The 12,715-nt window shown below is 36.7% G+C and overlaps 1 protein-coding gene across 9 annotated transcripts in view; it reads left to right on the top strand.

Annotated features, from left to right (window-relative positions):
- NAV2 (neuron navigator 2) overlaps window positions 1-12,715 on the top strand; it is a 599,301-nt gene that overhangs the window by 510,699 nt on the left and 75,887 nt on the right. Inside the window, exon 1 of one of the 9 annotated variants that reach the window (XM_087951116.1) lies at window positions 3,573-3,753. The exons of the other annotated variants lie outside the window; for them this stretch is intronic. Within the exon in view, the coding sequence (XP_087807242.1) occupies window positions 3,656-3,753 (98 nt within the window). The 5' untranslated portion in view covers window positions 3,573-3,655. Of the gene's footprint in view, window positions 1-3,572; window positions 3,754-12,715 lie in introns of those variants that run through there. 9 annotated transcript variants of the gene reach the window in all.

Raw genomic sequence — 12,715 nt, 5'->3', positions numbered from 1 at the left:
ACTTGTTTTTTGATAACTGCCTTATCTAGTCCCCACCCAACTAACTAACTAACAAGGTCTCCAGTTCTGTCATTATCCAAATTTGTGGTGAAAGGCTGCAGCACTTGTCTTTATATACACACTGCTAATCTAGTTTAATGCAGATAATGATTCCAGCTGCAGGAAGGAATTTCATTAGCACTCTCTCTTTTCATCCTAAAAACACAATCATCTGTTTTTAAATGAGGCTTTTCTAAATGTCTGTGATTTTGTGTTGTGTTTTGTTTATTCAAAAATAGCAAATTGTCACATCCACCAGCTTCCAAATAAGCAGTCTTTAGTGTTGCTATGGCAATCCAGCGCCCACTAAAGTATAGATTGCAGGAAAGAAAAAGCAAGCACTGGATTTGACTGGCTTACCTATATAAGGGGTTTGGAAGCATTTTCCCCCTTCCAAAGTCTGTATTTTATAACCAGCTGGAGAACTAACATTTTAACCCATTAAGTTAAAGAATGTGCCTGTGTTGTTAATAAGTATGGGTGCAAAAGAAATGGCTCTTCTGAGAACGGTTAAATATAGATTTACCCAGTATCCTAAATCTCAATGGAGAACTGCGGCCACTGCCAGCTCTCTCACCTATATGATGAATCAGGTTTTTGCATTCACACTTTATTTTTCCGTTAACTGTTAACCCTGGTCTAAGGTATTTAGTTCAAACATTATAGTTTCAGAAAACAGAAAGGAGTAAAAATGGCCTTTAAGATTAAAACATGGGAACATGGTGAATCAAACCCTTCCTCCCTCCCTCCCTCCCTTCCTTGAAAATAGAAGGAAGACTGGAAAAGAAAAGATCAAATAAGGAAATATTAAATGCTTGTTTACTGCAGTTTTAGGAATATCCCATCTCTTTAAAGGTTTAGGGTTTGCCCTTAGTCTCCCTTCATCTACATTCTATAAATACAAAGTAATCCTACAAAAATAGAAAGGGAATATTCCACAGTTGTAAGTCCATGTATTGATGTTAGCAGAACTTCTGGCTTCAGCACAGAAGTGCAAGATTGGGAAGGTTATAATGCATGCCTTGAATATGAGGCAACAGTTAAAGACTCCAAATTCTTCTCTGCCTGGATTTTAATCTACTCTGAAAATTTCATTTTTCTCCCAAGCCAGTATACAAAAATCTGTCTTTTTCCTGCCTCTTAAACTATTCATTTTATATACTCTGTCTGTGTGTCTATGTGTGTGTTTACTTTTGGCAATAATCCATGCAGTCACATATAGAGACCCAACTCAGTTTTCTGCTTATAATTTAAGTGCAGCCATTGTTATTTAATGACTGCATTATTTAAAACTAGTTCAATTATGTTAATTTTTAAAACTTCCATTTGGAAACATCTATGTTTTACAACACTTGTTTAAAAAAAAAAAAGTGCTTAAATCATGTGCTTGTGGTCACTTTTTTGACTTCTGTGACCTCCCCATAAAGTCCCCGTTCTATAGTAAAAGATTATGAGTCAAAAATAGTAACATCACATCTAGATTGTGTTTCACCTGCCTTTATAATATATTTTAAGTCTTGTATGGACAGTTTTTGACTTGACCAGCCAAATTCAATCTATTGTAAGGTGGCTGAGAAAGCTGCTTGTGTTAAATTGTTTTGTGTCCTAAGCTGCAATAACAGGGAGATTTTCAATTACCCTAATAGACTGTAACACATGGTCAATAGCTGTATTAAGCACTCTGTGAGAAATTGTGCAGGCCTGTCTTAGGTGATTTATTAACAGGGCTTGGTGATAACAAATGTTAAAAAAGCATTTAAAGAACCACAATCCATTTTGTAATTTTCCTTTGGAGGTATGGTGCGATGGAGGTTATATCAGGTGGTTGGGTGACCTGGGATTTATATCTGAAATGCAAAATGATGTTGTAAATTATGCACCAAATTTTAGTTCTGTAGCATCTCTCTACAAGTGACCTTTTGTTTATTTATCACAACTAGTTTTATATCACTCTGCTCAAATGATTATGATATTATTAGTAGCTCAGAAAAAAATAATACAATCAAGGAATTAACTTCGCCATCCATGACATCTCACAATTACCAGTCTCTGAAGACTTGTCCCTTCTGAAGACCAACAGGTTGGATGCCATATATATATTGTTCATAGATAGATAGATAGATAGATAGATAGATAGATAGATAGATAGATAGATAGATAGATAGATAGATAGATAGATAGAGATGAACAAGAAGTTCCAGTCCTTGGGAGTCATTGTGGAGAAGGATTGCCCTCAGCTCAACTATTCTTAGGTAAGGAATAGGACCATTAGTTTCCTCAGGCTGATTCTATTCAGAAGAAAAGGTCCCTGGGATCAGAGTTGGATGTCTCTACATTTGCATTTATATTCATTCAGAATTTCCTCAAGCAATTCCACTAGTTTCACAAATGAGCATATAATGGTTGGTCTGGGTTGGAGGCATTGTGTTGAAGGTAGAGGAGATTTAAATGTCTGCTTCTTCCTGAGATTTGATCACTTTGCACACAAAAGCCTTGTTCGTCTGTCTGTCTGTCTGTCTACTATCTTTCTACCTATCCCAGCAAGCAGCTGGGGGAAAGTGCAATAATTGAGATGAGGATTATTATTGGTGCCTTATCCTTTTTGACTGTGTCATGCTCACTGTGGAACTTTTTGGAAGTACGTTGAGTATTTTCTGTGATTCTGTTTTATCATTTAGCTTGCCAACTAGCCAAACATTTGCTTTCTTTTGATATATTTATTGCTGATGGATGGAGTCAATATTTAGTTATCTGGTATCTTGTTGTCAATAGAACCTTTGTTATATAGGTATGTATTTATGTAACATATTTGTATAGCCACCAAGCTATACAAACTTTGGGTTGCTTACAATCCAAAAATAAAAATATATACAGCAATAAAAATGATATCCTAACCCCCCCAAAATCCCAATAAAACAGAAACAGAAAATTGCAATGCCCCAACCCCACTTCATAGATGCAGTATTCTCAACCTGTCATGTCCTCACTCTATCCCAATATTTGGGAGAAGAGCCACCTCTTAAGTGCTTTCCTGAAGGTTAAGAAGGTGGGGCCTGTCAGATATGGGGGGGGGGAGATGTTCCATAATTCCTATTACAGTATAATAAGGAAACCTTTTTTTAAAAAATCCATAATTTTTCCATGTGAATGTCAGTACAGGTTTGTACAGTAAGTGAGCGAAATGCCCTGTGCTTCATGCAATGGAGAAAATGAACTGAAAGCCTGAAGAAGTGTATCAAAATAGGTTTGGACACACGTGAATGAGTTTCCAGCAGCCCGAGATATGCAATCTCGACAACACTGGCTGTTTGTATTACAGCCTGCAAAACTACCTAATCTGAAAGTTTTGCATAAGTTTCTTTACTTCTTTACAATGCTTGGGCTTTCTCAGCTAACCTAATGCCTGAATGACTTAAATTTCACTCTCCTTCGGCACTTTACAGGTTAATTTCACAGAGGGATCAAGTTACTTTCTAGGGCTGTTTATAGTGTTCACCTTCTTGCTAGCTTGCTTTTTTCCCAGCCTCTTCCAGAGTCACTGAGTGAGCTATTGAGAAAACTCGCCTTGTTCATTTCTGTCACTTCCTCCGGCGTGGAGTATTTTGATGGCAGCCCAATGAAGGTGTCAACCTATAAAATTAACCTTGCCCCTTTCTCTAGAATTCTTCATGGGCAGCAAAGTGAAGAGATGCTTTGGCCAAGGGATCTGGCAAGGTAAGACTGTTGTTGACTTACCAAAAGTAAAATCAGGGTGCAGAAGGTAAGGGAGAATCACAGAGAAGGAACATGGAGATGTTTTAGGTGTTTATATCTTAGCAGCGCTGAAATAAGAATTTCTCACTGAGGAACTGCAAACTTCTACAATGATTTGAAATGAAGCCAGAGAGTGAAATCTGACTTTTACTCTCTTTATTTCCACATTTTAGGAGACAGTTGTGTGACTTTAGCAAACGGCAGTTATAATGTTCATTGTAATTTCTTTCATTCTAAATTTCTAATTGAATGTACGTTGAAAAAGAGTTTGGTAGTGTTATCTTTTTAAGTATATTGTTAATATCTCTTTTATTAGTATTGGAAAGTTTTTCCTTATTTAGTAAATGTCATGTTTTAAATTGTATGTTTCTGAACATTTATGTGGATTAGTGTATCTATTTGTACTGTGTTCATGTTTTTTCTTCTCTTAGCTGTGGCAGTTGGGAAGACATGTATGTTTATTTTTAAACACTTTAACTGCATATTGCAGTCTGCAAGTTAATTTCAAATATGTTTTGATTATTTTTACATTCTATGTTTTTTTCTTTTTTGTTCACACAACCAACAGCAATATTTTGATGATAAGTAATGTTTATTTACAAGTGCGGGGCAAAAACTCAATGAAGCTCTCTATAAGTGTGTGTATTATCATCAGCACCCATAGATATATAACATAATGCAGAATATCTATATTTCATGCAAGAAGGGTAGGTTTTTATGCTAGAAGTTTAATTTCAAGTCAGAAATCTGGGGCTAGATTTATTGTGTGGTCCTGAAGAAGTGGTAACAAACATAGCATAGAATTGTGCACATTAAATGTTATGATGAATGGGAATATAGATAATTCGGGGGCTTCTTTTGCTTCATTTTTTCAAACTATGCTGCATTTCATTATGCAGCTTCTTCTCTGAGATTAAGACCTGTTTTCCTTCACTATAGTTTCCTTTATTTGTCTTGCTCAAATCTTTCAATTTGCCATTGCAAATACAGTCATTTGGTACAGCGTTATGGTGATTTTTGACAATGTTCAGACCTCAGGTTCTCATGAGATTCAGATGTCATGGTTGTGTGAAAGGAAGGGCCAAAAAAGACTGGCATTACATTATTGAGGTACCCTCTTATATAGATAAAGCAAAGATGAGAAAACTGTAAGGGTGTATGGAAATGAGCCTGGCAGTTTACTGAAACCTACTAATATCAAAATATTCTAATAAAGGAAAATAGAAGAATGGCAGTTTAGGATAGGTTGAACTGACCTGGGTTTGTCATAAAGAAATTAAGCAAACTTATTTTTTGTAACAGTTTCCTTAGGCTTAATTTAAAATGTCCATCCAAGTTCTTCTGGTTAATATCCTCCAAAGCAGTTATTATAATGTGTATTTTATATTTATGTAAAACCATCCAGACCTTTGGAAAATGTTGATAATCTTACAGGGCTGTTCTCTGAGTACCCCCAAATTTATCTGATTCACACATCTTGAAAGCTTGTTGGCCTTGAAGACACCAACCATGCTTTATATATCAGTATGATCATCCTGTTGCCTTTGAGGCACAAGCATGCCAACAAGAAGGTTTGAATCGGCCCAATTGCCTTGTGGAAGGGAGAAGATGTGAACAAAGCATGTTCCATTTTTGTGCATTATGCTAGAGATTCTATAATGGTTACTGGACTACAAAAAGCATGAAGCCATCTTTTGGTGCCAACTGAATCTCTGTATGGGTAGGCGGAAGCAAATGCTCCTTCTCTCCTCATGTCTGCCACCTGGTGGACGTTTTTATTTCTTAGTTAGTCACTGCCCTAGAAGAGTATGGTATAATAAATCAAGCCTCAGGCAAAGTTGTCTCCCATTTTCTTGTAGTTAGTGTTTTATAAAAATATTAGTATTAAATCATAATTGTAGCAAGATTATTCATCAGATTGAAAGGGATGCTATTCTAGATGGTTTTGAGCAGCATATGAGCCAATAAGAAAAGAAATAGTGTCCCCAGCTAGGTGATCTAAGTTTGGTTAGTAAATGTCAAAAACTAATCTATGTTTAGCTAGTAGAGATAAAAATTGTGGCTTTTATATTTCACTATTCACTTTTTCTAGTCTGGATCTTTAATCTAGGTTTATTTCTGTACCTGATATAGTAGTGCAAGTACAATCTTCTTGATTTTTACTATTTTACTCAGTTTTTCAGATTACATAAATTATTTTCTTTCCCTTCCTATTCTTCTATGCACTGAGAATTAGAACAGAATCTTGGTTAGGTGTCAATTTCTCCTTAATTGCTAGATTTATTTGAGCCTCTGCCTCCCCTTAAATGTTAGACTACAGATCTGAACTTTTAACCTTCCTGTGAATATTTCACTCTCTGGGGTTTTAGTATGGGTGGGATTGGACAGTAGCATATGCAACATTAAACATATGCACTTAAAATAGTAAGAAAAAACAACAGTGAGCAACTAGAGCATATTTTGAGTGACAGATGGGCTACCTTAATATTTTCTTATCTGTATGATTTCAGAAAGTCCTGAATATGAATAGACAACTTCATTGTAGATTTGCTTCCCGCAGTGAATGCCCTCTAGCCTTCTAAAATCCTTGAGGTCAACTCACATTAAATTCACACTTGACTTAAGCTCTGGTCCTGGTGACTTAGTCCACATGGGCACCTAGTTTTCCTGGCAGGAGTAGTGAAATGATTGTCCCTTGCCTTCTTCTGGGAGATGTTTTGATCTAGAATCCTAGGACTTCCTAGAAGCCAGATATCCAAAACACAAATCAGGTCTTCTCCTTTGTATAGTTTCTGGACAAATTTGAAGAAAGGCACCAGATTGCAGCAAAAGTTCATATTTATTTTATAACAATGTCTACATAGGTTTCAGAGATATGGCTGTTCATTTAGTTTTGGAGTTTCCTGGATTCCTACTTAATATTTTTATTTTCCCCTTTTGTTCTAATTAAAACAATCTAAATTGACAATTGAAACCTGGAGAATTACAATAGGTGTATGCAGCAATTCAGAATCAGTCTACCAATGGTGCTTCAGTATATGTGGTAATGCTCTCAAACACCTGCTGCTAATATGTTAGGACACCTGCCTTTTTTCCTAGGATTCCAGCTGCCATACAATCCCAGGAAAAGGGACTGTTGCTTTATGGCAGGGGTCTTCAAATTTGACAGCTTTAAGACTTGTGGATTTCAACTCCCAGAATCCCTCCTCCAGGCATGCTCTGGAATTCTGGGAGCTGAAGTCCACAAGTCTTAAACTTGGCAAGTTTGAAGACCCTTGCTTTATGGTGTTGCAAACTGGGACTACATTTGTGTTTTTGTGTATTCCGAACTGCCTTTTTAAGACAGAGGCCAAAGCATTGCACCACCCAAATATTTAGACCAGTTTGTTTAAAAGTATCAGTGGGCATCACATTATCTACCCCACCCTGGAAATTCTGAGCAGTATGCTTTGTTTTATTTTTAAACATGTATAAACCTCCCCACAATATATACCTGTCATTCATTCTCTCCCTCCCTCCCTTTCTGTTTTACACACACACACACACACACACACACACACACACACACAGAGAGAGAGAGAGAGAGAGAGAGAGAGTTTTGCATACTTAGAAAATGTGCTGACCTTTATAGAAAAGTTCAGGATCTCTTTGTTTTCCAGACTGATGGGCACTTGGCATCCAAATTCAGACTCACAGGCCCTGTGATGAATGATAACACTGAGAATAAACATGAACTATTTGCTCATATTTATCCTTTATTGTAGTTTTATTTTATTTGGTGAGCAATTACTGAATTTCTGTTCAGGGGATGTTCTGGCAGACATGAGTAAGTCCAGTTTGTGCCTCTGATCTAAAGTCCAGAAAATGTTTACAAAATGTATTTCAGATCTGAATCTTAGCCACAACCCACTAGAAGTGTCAGCATGAACCCTGGCTTATACTTCATAAAATTACAGTACCTCCACCATCATAAGTATATGGTGTACATTCCCCTTGGATGCATTTTGGATCTCTATAAGTAAGAAACAAAATAGGTAATGGTTACACATGGATTACATTTTAGTATTCTTAAGAAAGCATCAGGAAACAGTAATGGCTACTGGAACTATACAATTTCAACAGCTAGAATTAGTTGGAAGCATTTTATCCCCAGCCTTAGCATGTGCTTTCAGAAGCACCATTCAAATTGTCTTTGTTTTCCCTTGGGTATAGTTGCATCACACAGGGGTATTTATGAGTTTGTCCTTTCTCAGAGGCAACAATATAATAGACCAATTTAGCTGATAGCAAGATCAGAGGCTGCAAAAGACCAGCAGTTCAGATTGCAATTGAAAACAGATTTTTTTTAAAAAAAGGCTGGAGAATTCCTAGATTGGGGAGAATGTAGCACTATTCTGATTTAATACTGAAGAAATGTTCTATGTTTGGAAAGATTTTTTTAAATTAACATATTTAATCTGACAATCACAGTAGTCTTTGAGCTTTTATCTTTAAGAAGCATTATTATATGGGTTAGGCATTTGTGCCTTAGAACTTTTCACACACAGAAAAAAAAAACTATCACCAAAACAGAAGTTTTCAGCTACTCCCACAATCCACATAGAGGTAGTCATCTACAGCGGGGTTGCCCGTCCCGGTGGAACAAACCTGGGGATGGCAGGGGGGGGGGGGGGGGTTTTTTTGAAAGTGCGGTGAGCTTCGGGGCTCACGGGGGGCGGTGGCTTTTGGTGGCATTTCCCGGAAGCTCAGGGGAGGGAGTGGGTCACCAAGCACTTTTTAAAAGAAAGCGGCCACGTACCGCGGGCACCAGCTGGCTCCGCCGGTAAGGTTGGGGATCACGCTCTACAGCAGTTCATTTAGTGATAGTTCAAAGTGACAATGGCACTGAAAAAAGTGACTTATGACCATTTTTCACACTTACGCCCATTGCAACATGCATCCCCCCATGGTCACGTGATCAAAATCCAGATGCTTAGCATCTAGTTCATATTTATGATGGTTTCAGTGCCCTGGGGTCATGTGATCAGCTTTTGCGATCTTCTGACAAGCGAGGTCAGTAGGGAAGACAGATTTACTTCACAACCATGTTTCTAACTTAACAAATGCAATGATTCATTTAACAACTGTGGCAAGAAAAGTTGTAAAATGGGGCAGAACTCACTTAACACATGTTTCCCTTAGCAACATAAATTTTGGGCTCAATTGTAGTCATAGCTCAAGGACTACATGTATACATAATGCCCTTTATGCTATTCCCTTTGCACCCTTGAGAAGAAAGTTCTGGAGACTGCTTTAAGATTTAGTATGTTTAATGTGTGCAAGGATCCTGACTGCAGACACAGGATGTGTGAGAAACATAGTGTAAGACAAAGGGGGATGCCTTCATTTGTAAGCAGTTAAAATAGCTGGAGGGAAATCTTTGTATCGTTGAAATAGAATCCTTTGGTATGTCATTTGTGCAAGAAATATGAGTCTATCACCCAAAGTGAAACTGGAGGTCAACACATAAATTAATAAAGTCTTTGAGGGATTATTTTTTTTTGGAGGAGGGATCATGGCACCAAGTGATTTATTCATCACTGAAAGCCATGTTACAAAAAAGTGCTATAGGAAGACAAGAGCTAATTTAGGTTAATATCATGATTATGACAAATATCAACCTATAGATATCCTCCTCTAGTATAATTGCAATTAGATATATTTAGGATGAATAATGTTTTTTAAGATTTGGTTGATTGATTATATCCAGGATATAATGGTTCCTTGCCAATGTGTAGAAAACTAACAAATGGAATTTCTCAATATTTCATTTTTTGCTTGATGTTTCATCCTTATAAGTGATATTACATGACGGAGTGAAAAGGATGCTTGTACAATTTATAATTTACACCAAACTGGGGGATTAATTTCAGAGAAGCAAGTTTTAATATATTTGAAAATAATACAAAATCAAATTTGACAGACATTAATGTAAAAAGTGCGTTTAAAATCAAAGATAAATATGAACAAATATAACATGGGTGATACCTGGTTGATACTGTTACATGTCAAAAGTAGGTGGGTATTTTAATGGACGATAAATCTTAAGCCAGTTAGTGGTATATTTAAAAAGCTATAAGGTGATTCTGCATTATGTAGTGTCCAAATTGTCTTTCCTTCTCTCCTGCCTTCTTATATAAACATTCAGTGTGACTTATATCATATGGCAGTAAGGCAAAATATAAAACATCATATTAAACTGTGCAACTCAGTGCAGTTAAAATCAGCATTAAAATCCAAAGCTTGATAAAATATGTTCATTGTAATTTTTTTTAAATATTGGGCAATTGGGAGCCAAATACACCTCCTTGTAATAAGCATTCCATAGCCTGGGAACCACACAAGAAAAGAACATTCATTCATTCATTCATTCATTCATTCATTCATTCATTCATTCCCCTTACATTAGATAGCCAAGCTTCTAACAATGGCGATATCTTCATGGCTGTGCCTCTTGCTGATCTAAGTAAGCAGACAGGTTCATGGAAGGCCATAAGCCTTTCAGAGTAGTAATTCTAACTTGCTTGGTCAGGCATGTGCTTAATTCTGGGCATTGTGATTTAAGAAGGATATCAACGAACTATAGTGCATCTAGAGGACTATGACATTTATTAAGGACCAGGAGACCAAGTCCTGTGTTGAAAGGTTGAAGGAGCTGTCTCTATTTATCTTATAGAAGGGGTGTTGTAGCCATGTTCAAATACATCTATTTTAATTTAATAAGGCTGAAAGTTCTAAAATATTTTGACTAAATATTAGCCAACACTGTTATTGCATTGATATAATCATCAGTTTCACTTTGGGGCTCTGAAAGGATGATGATGTCATGTAGTATTATTGGTGTTGTTTAGATCACCATTTTAGATCAATAGATACTTGAAACAAAAGAGAAAGTGAAATTAGCTGAGCTTTCCCAAAATTACTCTACCCCCATCTTTCAAACTATGTTGGATGGAAATTATGAGAATTAAAGTTCAAAGCATCTAGAGGCTGAAGAAGTTGAAGAAGATTGGCAAATCTGAACATGAAAATCAAGCTCAACAAAGCAAAAATTGTTCTTGTAGGGAGAAATATGAAATGGTCTAGGCTATAAAAATTCCACAGTCCTTGTTGGGTGTACATGGTTTAAAATGAGAAATGTCTTGGCAGTAATAAATGGATTATTATGAATCTTATTTTTTTACAACTTTAAAATTATGTGGTTTGCTGGTGGAATCTAAAGCAAGAAAATCTTCAGTGGAGAGCAGTGCTCAATAGTGCTTTTAAGTTGTTGTATTTTTATACTTGGCATGGTTTTTAATATTATTTTACTGATCTGAAACGTATTTTTAAGGTTGTATCAATGGGGTTATTGTTGCTTGCTTTTAATCGTGTGAAATATTGCAGTTCAGTTACTTCATTGTTATTTGGGAAATTACATTTGCTAGCTATTTTGAATTGTTTTCTACAATTAAAAGTAATAATTTTTGTGATAGGGTAGAGTAATAAATATTGTATGATGTATAGTGTGTGACCAGTGTGAAGAAAAATGGCATTGAGGTAGTTCGCAGGAATGAACAAGTATCAACTCACAGGACAAATTTCCTTTATGTGAAAGAATCGTGAATGGGTTAAAAGGAATGGAAACCAAGGAAGTCATAGTTAGAATAGAATGGAACAGAACAGAACAGAATAGAATAACAGAGGTTGGAAGGGACCTTGAAGGTCTTCTAGTCCAGGGGTCACCAACCTTTTGGACCTTAGGGACCACCAAACTCATAATTTTAAATCCCAGGGACCACTAACTGGTTCTATGGGCATGGCCTAATTTGTGGGAGTGGCTTGGTGGTCATGTGACTGGCTGGCCATGGCTTGTATGTAAATATTATAAATATTGATATAAATATTGAATTTTTTATAAAAAAGAGCAACTTTTACCCAAATCAGGCAAAGCAGGCAGGCAAATTGAGTTGCTCACAGAATCATTCAGTGATCTATCTATCTGCTATCGGCTACCTGAGTCTGTCACATAAAATTTGCTTGCTGTGAGTCTGCACTGAATAATAGAACTTTCAGTCCTAAGGGAGGTTAGGCTCTGCTGAAAAGCAGAGCCGAAGATCTAAAGACTAGCTAGAAAGCAAGAAATCCAACCATTTCCTGCTTCCTAGCTAATCTAAATCTCCCAGTACAGCAGAACAGCTGATGGTTGGAAAAATAGCAATTTAGCGGGCAAATTTGCCAGGTGAGGAGTGAATGGGCAGGGAGAGTTCCCGCGGGCCATGTAGGCGGCGCAGCCTTGTGTTTCTGCGTAGCCTGGATTAATTGCTTTGGGGTGGTGCTCTGGGGGTGAGATTTCTCTGCGGCCCACCAAAATTTTCTTGCAGCCCACCAATTGGCAACCACTGTTCTAGTCCAACCCCCTGCCTATGCAGGAAACCCTACACCACTTCGGACAAATGGTTATTCAACATCTTTTTAAAAACTTCCAGTGTTGGAGCATTCACAACCTCTGGAGGCAAGTTGTTCCACTGATTAATTGTTCTAACTGTCAAGAAATTTCTCCTTAGTTCTAAGAGAAATGGAATTCATGTGATCCTCAATCAAAAAACAAGAAGTTTAATGGACAGAAGTTGCATTAATGAGTTTATGGACATGGTGAAAGTGAAGATGGCTTGCAGAGAAAGACAACTATGGGGATATAGATTAAATGATGAAGCTTTAAATCAGACTTAGTTACATTTTCTTTTCTATTATAACTTATATTTCATTTCTTTATTTGCTATCTCCATTCTTTTTCTGTGCATAAATTTGCTTGCCCTGATAGGGAATGCAATGATGGTTACATTTGTTGATATGATTTTTTTTTTAAAGTTTCTGAAATTATATGGCTATCGTAACACTGATA

Source organism: Notechis scutatus, chromosome 1, assembly GCF_049901735.1.
Source record: "Notechis scutatus isolate UNSWTSFEM ecotype Mainland chromosome 1, rNotScu1.2, whole genome shotgun sequence".
NCBI lineage: Eukaryota > Metazoa > Chordata > Lepidosauria > Squamata > Elapidae > Notechis > Notechis scutatus.
Note: the sequence above shows the minus strand (reverse complement) of the source record. Positions and strands in the feature narration are given on the sequence as shown.